The sequence below is a fragment of the Bos indicus x Bos taurus genome, chromosome 2 (assembly GCF_003369695.1).
Source record: "Bos indicus x Bos taurus breed Angus x Brahman F1 hybrid chromosome 2, Bos_hybrid_MaternalHap_v2.0, whole genome shotgun sequence".
In the NCBI taxonomy this organism is placed as follows: Eukaryota; Metazoa; Chordata; class Mammalia; order Artiodactyla; family Bovidae; genus Bos; species Bos indicus x Bos taurus.
This window is the reverse complement of record NC_040077.1, coordinates 31153545-31172532: the sequence shown is the minus strand read 5'-3', so window position 1 is coordinate 31172532 and position 18988 is coordinate 31153545. Positions and strand designations below refer to the sequence as shown.

The 18988-nt window shown below is 36.6% G+C and overlaps 1 protein-coding gene across 4 annotated transcripts in view; it reads right to left on the bottom strand.

The window, feature by feature from the left end:
* SLC38A11 (solute carrier family 38 member 11) overlaps positions 1–18551 on the bottom strand; it is a 58613-nt gene extending 40062 nt beyond the window's left edge. For 2 of the 4 annotated variants that reach the window (XM_027559056.1, XM_027559046.1), the window contains exons 1-7: positions 18264–18531; positions 17465–17582; positions 15224–15298; positions 8930–9064; positions 7642–7707; positions 6215–6321; positions 4023–4102 (exon numbers count right to left, since the gene is read on the bottom strand). In XM_027559056.1, coding sequence (XP_027414857.1) covers positions 4023–4102; positions 6215–6321; positions 7642–7707; positions 8930–9064; positions 15224–15298; positions 17465–17582; positions 18264–18302 — 620 coding nt within the window. In that variant the 5' untranslated portion in view covers positions 18303–18531. Of the gene's footprint in view, positions 1–4022; positions 4103–6214; positions 6322–7641; positions 7708–8929; positions 9065–15223; positions 15299–17464; positions 17583–18263 lie in introns of all 4 variants that reach the window. The other 2 variants (XM_027559065.1, XM_027559039.1) reach the window with 2 other exon arrangements.
* Between the last annotated feature and the right edge of the window lie 437 nt (positions 18552–18988).

Here is an 18988-nt window from a genome sequence, read left to right as displayed (position 1 = left end):
ATAGCAGGTTTAAAGATCTTTTTCAAATACCACTTTAAAAGCCCTATGAAAAAGTACAGCATTTCTGATCATTCATCTGAACAAAAATGAGGAAAAACACACATAGAGTATTGAATTTCTCATGTTTTATGGATTTAAGGCATTCTAGGCTGTCACATTTTCAGAAAGAAGCCTGCCTGACTAGCTACTATGCCAGCCCCTGAACACAGGGTTTGATTAGCCTGACTGTAAATCTGGACAAACAGAAGTTGTTTGCAGTAGTATTTAAACAGAAATAAAAGGCAGCACAGTATTAAAAACACACTTCTTTAACATCTAAATATTGGAATAGTTAAGTAAATAATCCCTGTTATTAGGAAAATATCAAAGACTCAGATAAAATATGATATTAGCATTAGAGGAAGGTTAAAATATACAGGTCACATATTGTTTACCACAGAAATAAATAGCTCTTTGGCTGTAAAAAAATCGATTCATTTAGTGCCACCAGGAAGTGGCTTCTCCTTCCTCTTTCCTTTCTATCAAGATACAATGCACATATGACAGATATTTCATCATCTTATTTCTCCCACTGAACTGTGAGTCCCTCAGAGCAGAGAGATTTTCTATTTGTGTTCACAACAGTATCTCACACATTGTGTATGTATAAGAAAATGAAAAAAAAAAAGTGAAGGATGAATCATGAAAAATAATGACACAACAATCACTAAAATAAATAACATAAAATCTCTGGTCTATTTTTAGAAAATAGTGTCAGTTAAAATGTGTAGTTGTGATTTTCATCTCTTCAACTTAAGAAGCTCTAGATCTTCATTCACAGACTCACAATCATTAAGGAATAAACCCAATTGCGTGGCCCCTACATCAATTTCTTCAGGATCTCTGCAAGTGGGGGTCTGGCATCAGCATTTTTTAAAGCTACTCAAGTAATTCTAATATGAAGCAGAGTTGAACATCATTGTTTTAAAATGTTCTGCTGAGGCTCAACTAATGACATTTATTTACTTCCACCTTTTAGCTACTTGTTTTTTTCCCCTTTACTATTGCCCTGTAGTACCCTATTTATCAAATCTAGAACACCTTTTATTATAACTTGATTTATTCTCTAGAATTCCTTTTCATGCTAAAAGCTTCAATTAAAATAGCTGTCTTATACATTTAACATTTTAACCAAAAATTATTATTGTATTCTGTTCGATATTGCTATTAGTCTTTTATGGCTCTGAACTCCGCTTTTGAAAACCAGAGCCCTGTATAGTACCAATATAAAAACTGTTATGGGTTTCCCCCGTGGGCCCAACTGTTACCCCAGTTGGTAACAAGTCCGCCTGCAATGCAGGAAACTGCCTGCAAAGCATTAAGATGTGGGTTTGATCCCTGGGCTGGGAAGATCCCCTGGAGGAGGAAATGACAGCCCACTCCAATATCCTTGCCTAGGAAATCCCACGGACAGAGGCGCTTGGCAGGCTACAATGCATGGGGTTGCAAAAGACTTGGACACAACTTAGTGACTAAATAGCTGCAACCACAAATGATAGATGCTAAGTATATCTAGTAGAATTTAATATGTGCTTCTGTGCTTTTATGCTTACATTTCCAAGGCCTGTAATTCCTTTTATACTCTTATCTATCTGGAAAATTCAGATTCCTCTTTCAAAACTCCCGTATCATATTTTTCTTTCTCTAGGAAGCCTTCCTTAATTTGGACTATTAAGGACTCTGCAGCACTGCCACTGCCCCTCATTCATGCTTCCATTTTTCACTCCTAATACTGCACTGTCATTTCTTCTTTTTAAAATAAATCCCTTCTCCATAGTTGATCATGAACAACATGCAGTAGGCACAGCCCAGCAAAACAGAAGCAATAGGCACTCAACAAGTGCTTACTAGATGAAAGAATATATGGCCACATTGAAGTGAACCAGCTACATTTCAAAAACACTATTGCTATGGACTGAATTGTGTCCCCCACAAAATCGTATGCTGAAGCCCTAACCTCCAGTGCGATGGTGTCTGAAGATGAGGGGCTTAGGGAGATAATTAGGTTTAGAATTAGTGTCTTTATAAAAGGAGACACCAGAGAGCTTGCTATCTCTCTCATGGTCTGCCACTGGGAACACAGCAGGATGGCAGGCGTCTGCAAGTCAGGAAGAACCCAACAAGCTGCCAGTTTCCAGAAACAGGGGGAAATAAATATCTGCTATTCCAGTTACCCAGTCTATAGTATTTTGTTCTAGTAGCCCAAAGTGACTAATACAACTACGACCTGGGACTAAGTTATTTGCTGCTGCTGCTGCTAAGTGGCTTCAGTCGTGTCCGACTCTGTGCGACCCCATAGACGGCAGCCCACCAGGCTCCCCCGTCCCTGGGATTCTCCAGGCAAGAACACTGGAGTGGGTTGCCATTTCCTTCTCCAATGCATGAAAGGGAAAAGTGAAGGTGAAATTGCTCAGTCGTCTCCAACTCTTTGTGACCCCATGGAGTGCAGCCTACCAGGCTCCTCCATCCATGGGATTTCCCAGGCAAGAGTACTGGAGTGGGTTGCCATTGCCTTCTCCTAAGTTATTTGAAGAGAAGATTAATATAAATATTATGGATATTTGTATTTATCCCTTTTATTGAAGTCCTTAAAAAATAAATGCTTTTTGAAAAGACCATATGAAATAAAGTTAGTTCAGATATTTCACACTTTTTTCAAATAAATTTAAGGCATAATTTTTGGTATTTTCCTGGTAAATTAAGAAGCCTGACATAAGCATATATAGTGGAAAATGAAGTGATTTTGCAGAACAATGATCAGCAGGAAAAAAATGTTACCTTGGGGATGGTGTTATCAATTACAGCTATTCACCAGGTTTTTTTCTTAATAGATAACATTAATGGAAGACCAAGCATGTTCCTTGTACTGTGTTAGACATTATGTCTTAAATTAATTTTGTCTTATTTAGGATAAAGAAAATATTTAAGGTATCACAGCAACTCCATAATGTATTATTTACTAATTTATTCAACAAATATTTATTGTGCATTGTGGGAACAGCGTCGGATATGACTAAGCGACTTCACTTTCACTTTTCACTTTCATGCATGGGAGAAGGAAATGGCAACCCACTCCAGTGTTCTTGCCTGGAGAATCCCAGGGACCGGGGAGCCTGGTGGGCTGCCGTCTATGGGGTCGCACAGAGTCGGACACGACTGAAGAGACTTAGCAGCAGCAGCAGCAGCAGCAGTGGGAACCCAATTTTGTGTTTAAAGCCAATTTAAGCTAGTTTCATTCTAGCATTCTCTTGGGACTACAGACATAAATTATCCAGTTCTCATCTGATAAATCTATTCTATAATCAAAGCAAAAAACTGTGTGGTTTAGATCAGTAGACCCTATACTTCAAATTTTACTGATAAGTAACATTTTTAAAATTTGAGGACCCAATGCCAAGTTGCCAACATTTTATTTGGCCAAATAATATAAAAAAACAAATATTACTACCAAGTATCACTAACAGTTCACAAATGATAAAGCATTTTAATACAAGAAAATAACATAATCTGAGCAGAGAAAAAAGAGATTTTCAAGGTGACTGTATTTTATTTAATAGAGCAAACATTCACTATATTCTTTATCATTCTCATTTTAGCCTAGACTGTTGAATATTTTGTTAAGAACATATTTAACTCTGGGATAGACACAGAAATTTCTACCCTCTATCATCTTCCCTCCTTCTGCTTTCTACCACTGCACTAAATTGTTCCTATTTCTCACTATTCAAAATCCCTTCCTTATTTTAATTCTTTGAGCAGATTATTAAAATGATAAGTAAACATGGTTTAGTCTCATCAGCCATGCAGGGTCCAAGGGAAAATGTAGGTCTACTTTAATGTAATCATACTTGCATTTCATCAAATAGTTAAATGATGCTTCTGGTACTATCATAATTTTGTATTTCTGCATTTATAGTATATCATCTGAAAGCCTAAATGATGGGTATAAGTCAAATATCAACCAATAAAGCAAGGAAACTTACATGTGTGGGCCCAGTGAAACTCCCCTTGCCACTACAATTCCAAGAATCAGAGTTGTTAAAACTGTAGAAATAAGAGAGATCTGCAAAAGAAAATGTAAAGATATAGCATCAGTTTAGAAGAGACAATGTAATTGAAAATATTAGGTGATTTACTTTTTACTTGACTAAATTTATGTAGCTTTTAGGATATGCTTTAGTAGTTCATTCTTACCAATTGTTGTTAATAATCTCAGGCATGTGCATTTTTATCAGATCATACTCTTAGTTTTTTTCCCACAAATAGAACAAGTACCAAATATGACTATTTCATAAAGTGAAGTTATGTTTTCACTTTTTGTCAGGTTTTTAGTGTTGACTTGTGCTTTTCTTCTATCTATAATTGCTTATTGCTACTGTCTATCTTACCCTGGCCCTTCCTACACAACATCCCCGCCACCTACCCACTCACACACATTTTGGGATGCCTCTGCTTCTTCCCTTCTGCTTTCCAGCTCTATTAGTCCATTTTTCCTATGCAGTTTCACCCTTTGGTCTGTCCCAGTGGCTCAGTGGTAAAGAACCACTTGCAATGCAGGAGACTCAGGACACATGGGTTCAACTCACAGCAGTATTCTTGTCGGGAAAATCCCATGGACAGAGGAGCCTGGCGGGCTACAGTTTGTGGGGTTGCAGAGTCGGACATGACTGAGTAGCAGCAGCTGTGCTTCCAGAGTCTTCTTTGCTACTTTCTCTCTCTTCTGTTACTATTTCAACAGGTTAAAATATAAACTGGCCTGTGTGTGTTATGTTCACTCATTACATTAAATTTGTGTTTCTATTCAATTTTTTATAATGAATAAAGACATTTTAGAATTTTTTATCTGATAAGAAAAATATAAAATTGCTTTTATTTCATTTGTCATTAATCTTATTTCTTGGGTTGTTAGTTTTAAACTAGAGCAGGTTTTATTACGAGTCCTCTGATCCACCGAGATATTAAGAAAAAAATCCCAAGGTCACACAGCAAGAAAGTGGCCGAAGGGGAATTCAGATACATAGCCTGACTCCAGATGAGTGTTCCTAACTACTCTGCTTTGCATTGGGATACTTCAGTATGACATTTGTAAGGCACATTTCAGGACAAAATGTTCAAATGTTATCAATATGATAGAATATTAGCTTTCTTCTCATAAATGCCTTGCCTTTTGCTCTCAGAAGAAAACATTTATGTCTATACTGAACATGAGAAATGGGAAATAGTTCATATATTTCAGATAATTCACCCAAAAAGTCCCTTTTAATACAATTTTATTTATTTCTGGATCCCTGTAATGTAAAGAAGACAGCATGGGCAGAAAACTGGAATATCATCCCCACTCTCAGCTCTGCCTGGAAGGAGGGACTTCACCACTGCGTATACATAACAACATCACAGTGAAAAGTAAAATTAATCAACTGTTGGATTTTTCAAAATAGATTGAAAAAATATGACTCGCTCTCTAAAAAATTTTTTTTCCTCAGAATGCTTGGCATAATGTAGATGCAACACCAATAACATTTTATGAGAGTGAGGGAGAAAAATACAGCCAGATAAAGGCTAATGTATAGAGATAAGCATATGTGGTGAGTTGAATACTTATTTGATTGGTTTTATTACAAATAAATCACCATTTTTCTTTAGCAATAAGAATCATAAATATTGGCCAGATTCTTAATCAATCAATATACTGATATTTAAATTCACTGGATAAAAATGGGCAGAACAGACATTGTAATTAAAAAAAAAATTAAGCCATTTACAAAGCCAATTTACAACAAAAAAATTAACTGATTCATTCTTACTTCATTAAAGTTAATTTATTTTTAAATTGTCTAAACTATCTACAAAAAATGATAGATTTTTTTTTCAGTAAATAGAGTTGGTTTAATACAGTTCTTAATATTTTCTAAAATTAAAGTGTTCTGTCTGATATCAGAATATCTGCCTTAAAAAAGGAAAAAGAAAGGGACCTATTCATTTCATACTCATCAAGTATTTAACTATCAGTTCTCCCAAATAAGATAAACTATCAAACAAAGTTTACTCTAATACAAGTGTAAGTAACTAAAGATAAATACTGTAATTAAGAATTTGGTCATACAGGCAGTAATTTTACAAAGTTAATGCAGGTAACGTAGTGCATCTCTTTGCGTATTTAAAATGTAGAAATTACCTTCCCAAGCTTCGCTATATCGCGATACAAGGACAAAGGCAGAGTAAAGACAACCGTGGAAAGCACAATAATCAAATGGCGACCAATAAGCAAGTTTTCAGGATCAACTGAAATACAACAATTATTATATAGTGTTTATAGATATGAATATACCAGTGACCCAAGTAGTCAAATATTTAATTATAAAAATGGCAATTACTATAAGGGCTTCCCTGGTGGCTCAGACGGTAAAGCGTCTGCCTGCAATGCAGGAGACTAGGGTTCAATTCCTGGGTTGGGAAGATCCCCTGAAGAAGGAAATGGCAATCCACTCCAGCACTCTTGCCTGGAAAGTCCCATGGACAGAGGAGCCTGATAGGCTACAGTCTTGAATAAGTTTCATAGAACCATGAAACTTATTCATGGTTCTATGAAATAATAACATCAAGGATTAACTTATAAATCAAATAGTGTTATAGTATTTTGCATTCACATTATTTTAGTAGCCTCCAAATCAGGTTTCCTGCTTCTACCTTCCTTTGTCTAGAGTATATTTCCTACTGGAGATTATGTGGCTTAGAAGAGGAACTTTCCAAACAAAAAGACTCACAATCTCTAAATTACTCAAATAGCCATGATATGGTGAAAGGATGAACGGGGAGTGGAGCTTTGGCAAACTTTGAAAAGGTCTGCTAAAGTGTTCATGGAGGCTTTTTCATAATCAAGCCAAACAGGAAACAATCCAAATGCCCCTCAACTGAATGACAGATAAACTGTTTATATCTATATAACAGAAAACTGCTCAGCAAATAATAAAAAAAAAGGAGTACATCACTAACAAACCCTCAGACACATTTAATATCCTAAGTGAAAGAGGCCAGACCCCTGAAGGCTAGCTACTACAAGATGCCTTTTCTTTGGTATTCTGGGAAAAGGAAAAGCAGGACGAGAAGTCAGATCAGTATTCCCAACCGCTGGAGATGAGGGAAAGTTTGACAACAAGGGGGAATGAGGAAAATTTGGGGAGATAATGGAATTGTTCTGTATTTTGATTATGGCTGTGGTTGTATGACTGGATAATTTGTCAAAACTTACAGAAGTATACACGAAAAAGGGTTAGTCTTATTACATTAAATTATACTGTAATACAAATAATGGGGACAAAGGTTAGCCTGCTTATTTAAAAAATGGTGTAGCATAAATAGTACATGAAAAAAGGATACACAGAGAATTGATGATATGTAGCATTTACGTAGCATAAATAATAATATTTAAATAGCTAAATTAGAGCTAAATTATACATAAAAGTGGATTAATACTTTAGAATCAGATTGGATCATAGATATCACTGGATATCTGAAGTCATCCAATTCCTCCCCTTGCAAATACTTACTTTCAAATTATTATGATTATATAAATAACTATACAAAATAAATATATTGACGTACCTCCAGGGATTCTCTGGAAAACTTTGCTCAAAGTATCTCCAGTTATTATGTTGTAACTTATCATAGCTAAAAACATAATTAAAACAACAGTCACCAATAAGTCATCATATATTTTACCTTGAATATTTTGAAAGTAAACAGTTATCACTTCTCTAATAGTGGCATAAGCTTACTTTCAAATATTTACTTTGACTGCAAATACCTAAGACTTTAAAAATAACTAGACAGCAGATTTGTGGGAGAATATCAATTTATATTACAAAGACGTTCACTTTGATTCTTTTCAGAACATCTTTAAATAATAGTGAGTTTTGGTAGGCATTTAAAATGAGATTTGTTATGGCATTGAAACATGTATATTATCATATGTGAAATGAATTGCCAGTCCAGGTTTGATGCATGATACAGGATACTCGGGGCTGGCGCACTGGGATGACCCAGAGGGATGGGATGGGGAGGGAGATAGGAGGGGGGTTCAGGATGGGGAACACATGTACACCAGTGGCGGATTCATGTCAATGTATGGCAAAACTAGTACAATATTTTAAAGTAAATAGCCTCCAATTAAAATAAATAAATTTATATTAAAAACATGTGTTTTGTTGTGTTATTAAAGTTCAGTGCCAAACACTCTTTAGGAACACATGTATTACTCAAAGTGAGGAAAAATAATAGAAAATTGTGAAGACTTCAAAAGCAATATTTGGGGGAAATATATTCTTAGCCTTCTGTAGAGACATAAGGAACTTGTGGTTTGAATAACAGCTTCTGTGTTATTAATTTTTAAAATGAAATCAATTCAGCCATTGGTGAATGTTAACACATTACTTATTTTAGAAGTATTGGGTGCAAACTTATCTTGGACATGACTTCCACAAATCCTTAGCTTTTCAAAAAAATTTCAGCTTAGAAGAAATCTATTATTTCTCTCATTTGCTTTTATTCCCAGATCATTCTACAGGGTTGGTCAAAAACGTTTGTTTGGGTTTTTCTATAATAGCTTATGGAAAAATCAAAATGAATTTTTTGTTCAACCTAATATTCTTCACCAAACTAAGGAATTACAAGCATTAATCCAGTGAAAAGTAATCTTACTTTATTTTAATGAAATACTTAGAAAACAGACCAAAAGGAACAGAAAACAATGGAAAAATAGCTAAACACTCAGTGTGGAAAATACAACTATTAGTATTCTTTAATGACTAACAACTATTAAAATTATTTTATTCAGAAATGGTTGTGTATTTATGAAAGTAATTATAATATTCATGTTCATATTCATCCTTACCAATGAAAGGATACAAAAATTGTAGAACAGAGAGTAAGAGATATCCTGGAAAGCCAAAAGTTCTATTGACCAAAGACTGGTAAGTGTCTGTTCCAGAAAGGGCAGCTCCTTTTATCAATAAAATGAGGGAAAAATCTGTGGCAAAAATAACCATTAAACAAATGTCAGATTAGATTTAATATAAAGGTTTTTAAAAATATATTTTGACTTAAAGAAAAATACAGGCTTCAAAGAAGAGTTCAGTGCTAAAGTAAATTACCATGGCAAGGCTTACTTTATTTTCTTAAAACATTATCTTTCATGAAACTGTACTGCTTCCAGTTATATATTTTTAAATCAAGATGCAAACAGACTTAACATATCCATGCAATGAACTAGACAGAAGAGGGTATGCAGACTAAAGTTAAAGCTTCAGTTTCCTATTTCACTTTCCTAACACAACCAATGCAACAACTATTAACAGGATGTGGCTCAAATGTTCAAGCAACAGAAGTTAGATTATCCAATATTTCACAGGCATTCAACATGTGAAGACTGAGAATAAAATGTGCTGTGAAACATTCAGAAAAAAAATAGATTGAGGACAATCAGATAATTTGTTTTATAACAGAGTACAATATCTTTATTTTATCGTTATTATGGTTAACAGGCTACTCTAAGAATTTTTTTGAAATTTACTGTTTAGAGATTTAAGTTCCAATTTTAGAGTTGACATTGAAGATACAAATATATAGAAAAATGTATAATGAAAAGTTAGTCTCTCTCTCATTTAACTCAATGCTTTTTGAACACCTAGAGAATAATACTGCAACTCTACTGGATATACAACTGTGCAGAAGGTATGATTCTTACTTTTTAGTGTAAGAAAATTACATTAAGAAAAAAGAAAAACAAATTCTTACTTTTTAGTCTTGCTCATGTTTCTATTACAAGTTTTTTTTTTTTTTTTTGGTCTTTTAAGTTATTCGGAAATGTATTAGAGTACAAAGAAGAAAATACAAATCGGTGCAATATCATTTCCACCTTGATTCTCTCACGTCTTTGAAATTTCTTTTAACAAATTCATCAATGAGCTCCAAGTTGATAAATCCAGTCGAAACCTCTTACATATTAATTGTATTTGCCTTTTCAGTAGCATTTTCCTTTCTGACGCCAGTTTCTCTTGAATTTCCTCCTACCTTTGGAGCCATTTATACTTAGTTTTTTCACCAGTTTCTTTAACTCTTCCAAATCCTGGATTCTGGGATTTTGTTTTTTCCCCTCACTCTTCCAGATGTCTTACTGTGTCTTATTCACGGCCATGGCTTCAATTTTCACACAGATGTCAGTAACTCCTGAATTTGCATCTCCAGTCAGGACTTTCCCAAAACTCCAGATTTCTGTATCTAGCTGTCTAGTAAATATTTTACCTTGAAGATCTTGTAGGCATCTTGATTTAGGCGTCCAAATTCTAATTTATATATTTGTTCTGGAGCCTGTTTCTGCATTCATATTTCTCCAAACTGTGAATAGTATCAAGAGAAACTTGAGAGTCACACTATATTTCTCATTATCCACCAGCTTCTATTTTCCTTTGTCCACTAAATCCATTAACTACTGCATCATAAATTATCCAACTGTATCTCCTCACGTCTAATCTCTAACCTGCTTTAAGGGCTTACCCCTCTATTACTTCTTGCCTGGATTACTGCAAAAACTCCTAATAGTTCTCTCATTCACCATCCTCTCCTTACCAGTACTTTCCAGACATTTTCTCTCTTACCAGATGAATATGACCATAGCATAAATTTGACCATGTCTTCTGCTTAAAATCCTCCAGGAAAATCCTCTAGTGATTTTGAATAAAAATCAACTCTTTTCATAATTTTTCTCAGAAAAACTGTTTATTAGCTGTGGGATCTTGAATGAAAGTCTGAATCTCATTTGAAAAGTAAGGCAATACCCTAACCTTGAAGAGTCTATGAGGATGATGTGATGATGTTTAAATGCCTACCACAATGCCTGGCATGCTACAGATGCTACAGGAATGAAAACTTTTGCTATTTTTTAGTTATTTTCTATAGGCTGCATGTGATGTTAGAAAAAGCATTGCATTTGGAATCTGATGAGAATGACAGTAATGATGACAACCACAAAAACACTAGCAAATACTTAACAACACTTTCTGTGGGTAAGCCTTTTCCTAAATGCTTTATATTTATTGACATGTTTAACCATCACTAAAACCCTACGTAGGTGCTATTACAATCCTGCATTTGACAAATGAGAAAAGTGAGGCACAGAAGCTTAAGCAAACTGCTAAACATCACAGAGCTCATACGGAAGAGGCAGGACTCAGACCCTGGGAGTCTAGCCCCAGAATCCATATATGCATTTAACCAAAATCTCAACTCTGTTGCCAGTAACTGCTGCTGCTGCTGAGTCGCTTCAGTCGTGTCCGACTCTGTGTGACCCCATAGACAGCAGCCCACCAGGCTCCCCCGTCCCTGGGATTCTCCAGGCAAGAACACTGGAGTGGGTTGCCATGTCCTTCTCCAATGCATGAAAGTGAAAAGTGAAAGTGAAGTCTCTCAGTTGTGTCTGACCCTCAGTGACCCCATGGACTGCAGCCTTCCAGGCTCCTCTGTCCATGGGATTTTCCAGGCAAGAGTACTGGAGTGGGGTGTCATTGCCTTCTCTGGCAGTAACTGCTGACCTTAGGCAAATAATTTTAACCTGCCAAAGTCTCAATTTCCACCTTCATAAAAAGTAAAACATGCATACCTACTTCATGGAGTCAGAAAGATTAACTATAGTGGCTGCGTCAGGCCAGTCATCAGGAAATGGTAATGATTATCATTACAAGGGAGCCTTCACAAACGCCTCTGCAAGCCTCTCTAACTTTGTATATTCCCTCTTACCAACATCAACCCTATACTTTAGCCAGATAGAATGACTTACAGGTTCTCTTTTGCATTTCCACATTTCCATCAGCTTAGAGCATCCTTCTATTTTCTTTGCTCACTCACATTTTTTCATAAACAGTCAGTGAAGGGGTCTTTTCCTCCCCAAAACATGCCGGCTCCTTTGAGGCTAGGTTTAATGCCAGAATCCTTATTGTCACGCACATATTTGTATTATGGTATTTTTTATGAAGGTCACAACTATGTGCTTTTTTTTCTGCCTAACATACTACATTGTGAGCTTCACGTGGCAAGAAAAATGTTCTTTATTGCTATAATGGCAGCAGTGTTAGTAAAATTCTATTGAATGAATCAACGATCAGCAAAGCAAGATTGCTAGATGTCTACATATCTGATAGAAATTTAATATGATAAGTGACCTAATAAATAAATTTTAAAATATTCTACAAGCACAAATGACATAGTAATTTATCCTATATCCTTTGTTTGACAGTAGGAAAAGCTTCACATAAGAGTTGAGTAATGTCCTGAAGGATAAACAGGCTTTTACCGTGTAGAGAAGAAAAAATAATGTCAAGCAGGGGGACTATCCATAGGCAGTCAGTGTGAAGGCATAGTCTATATGTGGGTAATGGAATCATACAGAATGGCTAAAATCCAAGTGCCACACAAGGCAGTGACGGTGACATGGTGAAAGAGACGTCAGATTAGTAGGGGTTGAGACTAGAAGTGCAAACTGTGCTGAACCACGAAAGAATTTGAATGGTTTTTTTTTTCCTGTGGTCATAACAAAGTCTTGGAACATTTTGACTTGGGAAATAACAGATCAGGCTGAGGTTTTATAAAGATAACTCTTGCAGTAATATGAAGGAGAGACCAGAAAGTTAAAGATATAGGCTAAAGGCAGGAAAATTAAACAGCAAGTTACTGGCCAAGGAAGAGAATCAGTGAGGACTGGTAATAGGAGGTAACCAATTTCACAGCTGCTGTGAAGTTTTGATGAAGAACTGTGTGGTTGCAATGAGACTGCTAAATTTTACCAAAGTTCAAAATGTATTGCTTAAAAGTAACAATTTGCTAAGAATTTAGTCAATAACAGATGCTTTCATTTACATGTAAAATACAGGCTATAAATAAATCTCTCAAAAGTTTTAGGAATCTCAAATATCAATCATTATAACATTTCCTTTCATTATAACATTTTGATCTTGCTTTAAATATATTATATGCAAATCACAGATAAACCATGAATGAATCTGTTATTCAACAGGTGAATTTTCTTTTACATCATTACATAGGCTTAGACAATAAAAATTATTTTACTCTAATCAACAAATATGAGAAACTTAAAGCAAATTAAAAATCATTTGCTGTAAATATTTACCATTCTTTCTTTTTCCCCAACATTTCACAAACATGAAAACAGAACTTAGAAACACCATTTGTTGAACTGAACATATCTCATTAAAAAGACAAAAGAATAATTGTAGAGACAAACAATTATATAATTACAGTGTCAATTTAAAGAATAACTCAATATTATAACCCTATTTGTAGATTTTGCTCTTAGAATCCTAATTAAGAAACTTTAAAAAAGAATCATAGTCTACAATTTTTTGTTTTGTTTCTGCATGGTCATCCTTTATTTATCAAAACTATACAAGGATTTTCATCATGCAACTAAATTAATAACTAATTTCCACTGATTAGTAATTTTGTAATATATGACTTGGGAAAGGTCTGCTTCTAGACACTGCTGTAGGTTTATATACAGCATCAGTTGATCTGTGTATGCATAATGTGACTTTGCTTTAAGAAACTATTCATTCTCTTCAAGTGTTGGTTGAGATTTTAGGTGATGTATATTTAATTTTTTTTCTACCTTCTGGTTTATGATGTGTGCAAATGTTCACAGGGCACTTAAATAAGCCATGGTTATTATGCCTGGGAAGAAATTAATTATTTGTTTGTACTGATTGACTGGGAAACAGGAAATTAAAAACAACATGGGTAAATCCTTGAATGGGATTTTTTTAGTGTGCTAAATGTTCTCTTGAATAACATAAAAATTAAACACCAGCAACTCTGAATAAGCACCAAGTTACAGATTTCCTATTACTTAAGCTACAAATTAAGTGCTGTAGAAGCTAAAAGCAGCTTAGGTTTGGGGGGTTGGGTGTAATGAGAAGACAGCAGGGAGGAAGTGAGTGTAGGCTCTGAGGCAATCTTCACTTTATTTCTCAGGAAAGATGGCTGAGTTACAGGCTGGTTTTGGAAGACTGAGATTTTATAGGGGATGGCATCTTAGAGTCTCCATAAGTAGAGTTAACACAGACACTCTTGGGCATGGGATTTAAGGGAGCTTCTCAGGAGATGGAGAGTGAAAAGATAAGCCAGGGGCGTAGCTCAGAAGGACAAAGTCTTGGTGGAGACCGGAGGCAGCCCAGCCCGGCAGAGGTCGCGCTCTGCAGCTCCAACTGCACCACACGTGGGTCCCTCCTGGAGGCAAGGAGGCCAGCTTTGGGGTTTCTAGCAGTCATGTGGGGAAATGATGGCTGGGATTCATAGCCTCACAGGAAGGTGACACTCTTGAGGCCCGGGTTGCCACTCCACTGAAGGGGACCGCTGAGGTGTTTTGCATCACCTGGTAAAAGGCAGCTAGGTGATCACACATAGCAGCCCACAGCAGCCACCAGTGCAGAGGTGGGGAGGATTGTCTGTGTCACAGAGATCCTAAGGCAGAGGAAAGCCTTTGTGTTTGTCATGAGGGGTACTGGGGGGACGACAGGGCAGGGGTGCAAACACAGTAAGATAAGATGACTAGTCGTAAAGTCTGTACTTAGATGGGGAAGTGGCCAAACATAGGTTTATTACATGAAAAGTGGGAAGCAGGACAAAAGGGATACAGAAGTGCCTTACTGCTGCCTTTGAAGACTGGCAGGGGTGGGGGTGGTGGTGTGGGGACCCCCACTGGCTGAGAACCTGGGCTCTTGGTGCCACCTGCATGAACAGAGCTTGAAAAGGTTGTCCATGTCAGCACCTGTCCATGTTTTTTGTGGGAAAGGAATTCCTGACATCTATATTTTCAGAGTACAGTCTCAGCCTTAATCAGTCTTTAAAATGACTCCTCCACCTACCACTATTGGCAGAAAGTGAAAATGGCACATGAAAAGGATTTAGGCCTGGTAATATACAACACTCTTCTAATCTGTTCAGAGGATTAGCAAGAAAAGTAAATCTCCTCAGTCATAAATGTCTAAATTCTCTAGGATTCTTTGATGTACTTTTTAGTTAGGAAATTCAGTTATGGGGGATGTGTATGTGTGTTTGTGTAAAACAATCATTGCATAATTTAAGTTGCAGGAATAAGCAGTTATATAGTATTTTTTACCTGTAACATATGAAACCCAGAATAAAAGCAATATTCCCAGAGGAAAGCCAGCTTGCTTCATTGAATAAGGCAATCCTGGAAAAAAAAATGTGCCACCCATCACATGAATAAAACATACAAATAGGTTTTTTCCCCAATTACTGTATATAATCAGTTAAGAATATTAACATATTTATATGAGATAGTTGTAAACAGTGCATATGAATACTAAAATTAAATGTTAGCATATTAATATTTACTACAGAATAAAATGTTGTAAATTAAGGACATGTCAACAGAGTGAGTTTATGAGGTAGAAGAATATGATAAGAAAGCATCACATGATAAACAGATGCCAATTCACACAAATAATGTTCATTTCGGGGTTTTACCAGAATCTGCCTGAAATGCGAGAAACCTGGTTTCAGTTCCTGGGTTAGGAAGATCCCTGGAGAAGGGAAAGGCTACCCACTTCTGTATTCTGGCCTGGAGAATTCCATGGACTGTATAGTCTATGGGGTCGCAAAGAATCAGACATGACTGAGCGACTCTCACTTTCAGGGTGCGGGGACAGATGACTTAGAATATGTGGAGAGTAATGACTCAGAGCTCTCCTTACAGGCTGGCTGGGAAAACAGAGACAATGATGAGTATAGAAGGTTTGGGGGACTTCTCCAACAGTCCAGTGGTTAAGACTTCACCTTTCAATGCAGAGGGTATGGGTTTGATCCCTGGTCAGGGAGCTAAGATTCCACATACTTCCCAGCCAAAACACCAAAACATAAAACAAAAGCAACATTGTAACAAATCAATAAAAACTTTAAAAATGGTCCACACCAAAAAAAAAAAAAAAAAAAGTCTTAGAAAATAAAGAATAGAAAGGTTATGAGATTCGAGGAAAGACTAACTCTGGGGTCAAGATGGGCAACTCTGTAGGAAAAGGAGAGAAAAATAAGTAGGCAAAGGTATTTTTTATAAAGCTGAAGTGAGTATATAACATTATTTATTATAAACTTTTTTGGGGGGGAAATGGGGAATTTTAGATTATGTACAATGAAAAATTTAAAATAAAATGTACATAAACTATTTCCATCCAGAATGCTTTATTCCCTGAAAACCTTCCCCTTTAAAAAATCTGCTGAGCCTAATTAAGAGGTACTTTTCAAGGTTGCTGACATGGATCAGCTTCAAGTATTCATATTAGGAATTAACTCTGGGATTCTGCCTACACCTCCACGGCACATGGAGGCAGAATTTCAAACAAATCTTTGCCCCTACTTGCTATTACTTTGTGTCAGTTCCTACATTTTATCTACCATATGAAAAAAATTGTCTATATATGGAAAATAAAATCAAGAAACACATCAATTTGAGAAAGTTAAGAGAAGTAACTCAATCCAGATGACTGTGACTAAGATGTCAAAACATTACAGAGAAAAAGTAATAGTCTCAAGGAGCATCTGAAGGATTTTGATTTGTCTCAGTTTTACCTTAAATTGGATGTTTTCAAATAACAAAAAGAATAAGAAGCACTGAAAAAAAAAAAAGCTGCCTTTATTATTATAATGTAATACACTTAATTTTGCCAGAAATTTACCCCTGGCTTCAGACTGGGAAAATATGAGCTGCTCATTTCTTTGAATTCGGATTACTTGACTCCTTTGTTTTAAAAATCCATTTAAAAACAATTTCTATTTATTGATTACAGTTAAAATTAATATATCACAATAAGTTTGGACTTTAAATTTTAATACTTTTTGAATGGGTAAGGAAATATTACATGGATTTGATTTTTCACAAGATTGCTACATTTCACATTAAAGTTTTGTATCTGCAATATATTCAAATATCTGGAGGTTTTACACCTCCAAAAGGTTATAGAAAGATGATTCAAGTAACAGTAGACATTCCAGAAACAGGGAAAAAAGTAAACTTGGTAACATTATCAACTGATATACAGCCCATGAAAAAATTTTTTTAGTTATCTTCCATCTGCAGCTTCACCTTAATCTACCACACACGGAGGATACTCTCAAATGTAGAAACAGTGTGTGAATTGCCACCCCATCTTTAGTATAAAAGACTGATGGTGTGCACACCGGAAAACAGGAAGGCTTTTACGAAAAAAAAATTACCAATTTTATAATTTAAATTTTTTTCCTTTAAAAATAATCTATGAATACTAGCAACATAATAAATGTCTTAAATTTGGCCTTTTCATTGAAAAATTAAAAAAACAAAACAAAACAAAAAAACACTTACCTATTATACCAGACCCTATAATTGAGTTGACAACATTAAAAACGGCAGCAGACTGACGACAAGTTTTCCCTTTGTGCTTATGTTCAGAAACCAGGGTTTCTCTGTCATCTCGATGGCTCTATTTCAGTATATAAAAATGCGATTGAATAAAGACTTAGATCAAAAATTTTGAACATTTTAAAATAAATACGCAATGTAGGAGACTAACACGATATTAGTAATAATAACAAGTGATGTCAATAACGGTAAGAAGATGAAGATAATAATAAAAAGTAACAATAATATCTAGTAATGCAGAGCTTCTGAACACACTCCATCCTAAAATGTGCTGATTACAGCTGTGCCAAGTTCGTGGACTGCTGCATGAACTCCTAGAGTACAGGATCTCCCAGGGAGCAAATGTGATTTTTGTGTGTGTGTGTGAAACGAAAGGGGTTATATTGAAAAGTGCCTGACCAAAAAAAAAAAAAAAAGATCAAGGCAAATTTTTTTCTCCTGGAGAACCTTGTTCAGTCGCTGTCGTGTCTGACTCTGCCATCCCATGGACAGCAGCACGCCAGGCTTCCCTGCCCTCCACTATCTCCCAGTTTGCTCAAACTTAACGTCCATTGAGTAGGTGATGTTATCTAATCATCTCATCCTCTTCCGCTCCCTTCTATTCCTGCCCTCAATCTTGGTGCTAAATCAAGACCCCAGGTGAAGGCAGCTGAACTCCTGCAGGTAAAGGCAGCTGAACTCCTGCAGGTGAAGGAAACTTGAACGGTCCTGCCTTCAGAACCTGTCCCATCTCCAGTTTTACCTGCGGCGGGATGACGGGCCTCTGCCCGGGGTAGCCCATGGCTGCACCCGGGTCTTCCGCGGGTGGAAGGTTCGCGGGCGCGGGTCCTCGACTCCTCCGCGACCTCCGAGCCCGGCGTCAGGGCGCCGGGAGAAAGCCGGGTTGAGGCTCTGCGGAAGCAATTCGCCCCACCTCCCCGCGGGCTGCCGGCCCAACTCACTTGGCCGCTGCAGGCGAGGCGCTTTCCCCTCCGGGTTTGCCCAGACAAACGCACCTTCCTGCTGAGGCGGAGATGCTACAGGGTGTTTGTTTCTGAAAGAGGGTGGCCCTCTCTCCCCGTATTTCGCCCCTCCCTCTTCTTGTTTTTAACCCTCCCACCCAACCTCCAGTTACAAAGTACAGTTTATTGTGCCCACGCTGACCTGCCCAGATGGCACAGAGAGTTAAGATGGCCTCATTCTAGTCCATTCCCAAATTAGCTGCCCCTTGGCTGGAATCTGATACCCAGGTAAGAAGGCACTTACGGAGCCTCTTTTCTGTTGCCACCTTCTCCTGCTCCCTCTACTTCTTTTAGGTCAGAGATAAGCCATGAAAAGCTAAGAGTTTTAAATGGAAAATACACAAAAAACTTTTCTAAAGTTTTAGCAAACTTGTTTACCAAGAATGCTTTTGTCAGATGTCGCTGGGTGACTTTTCAGAATAGATGACTTAAGTAAAGGAAGATGGAAGGATAGTGGAGTCAGTTA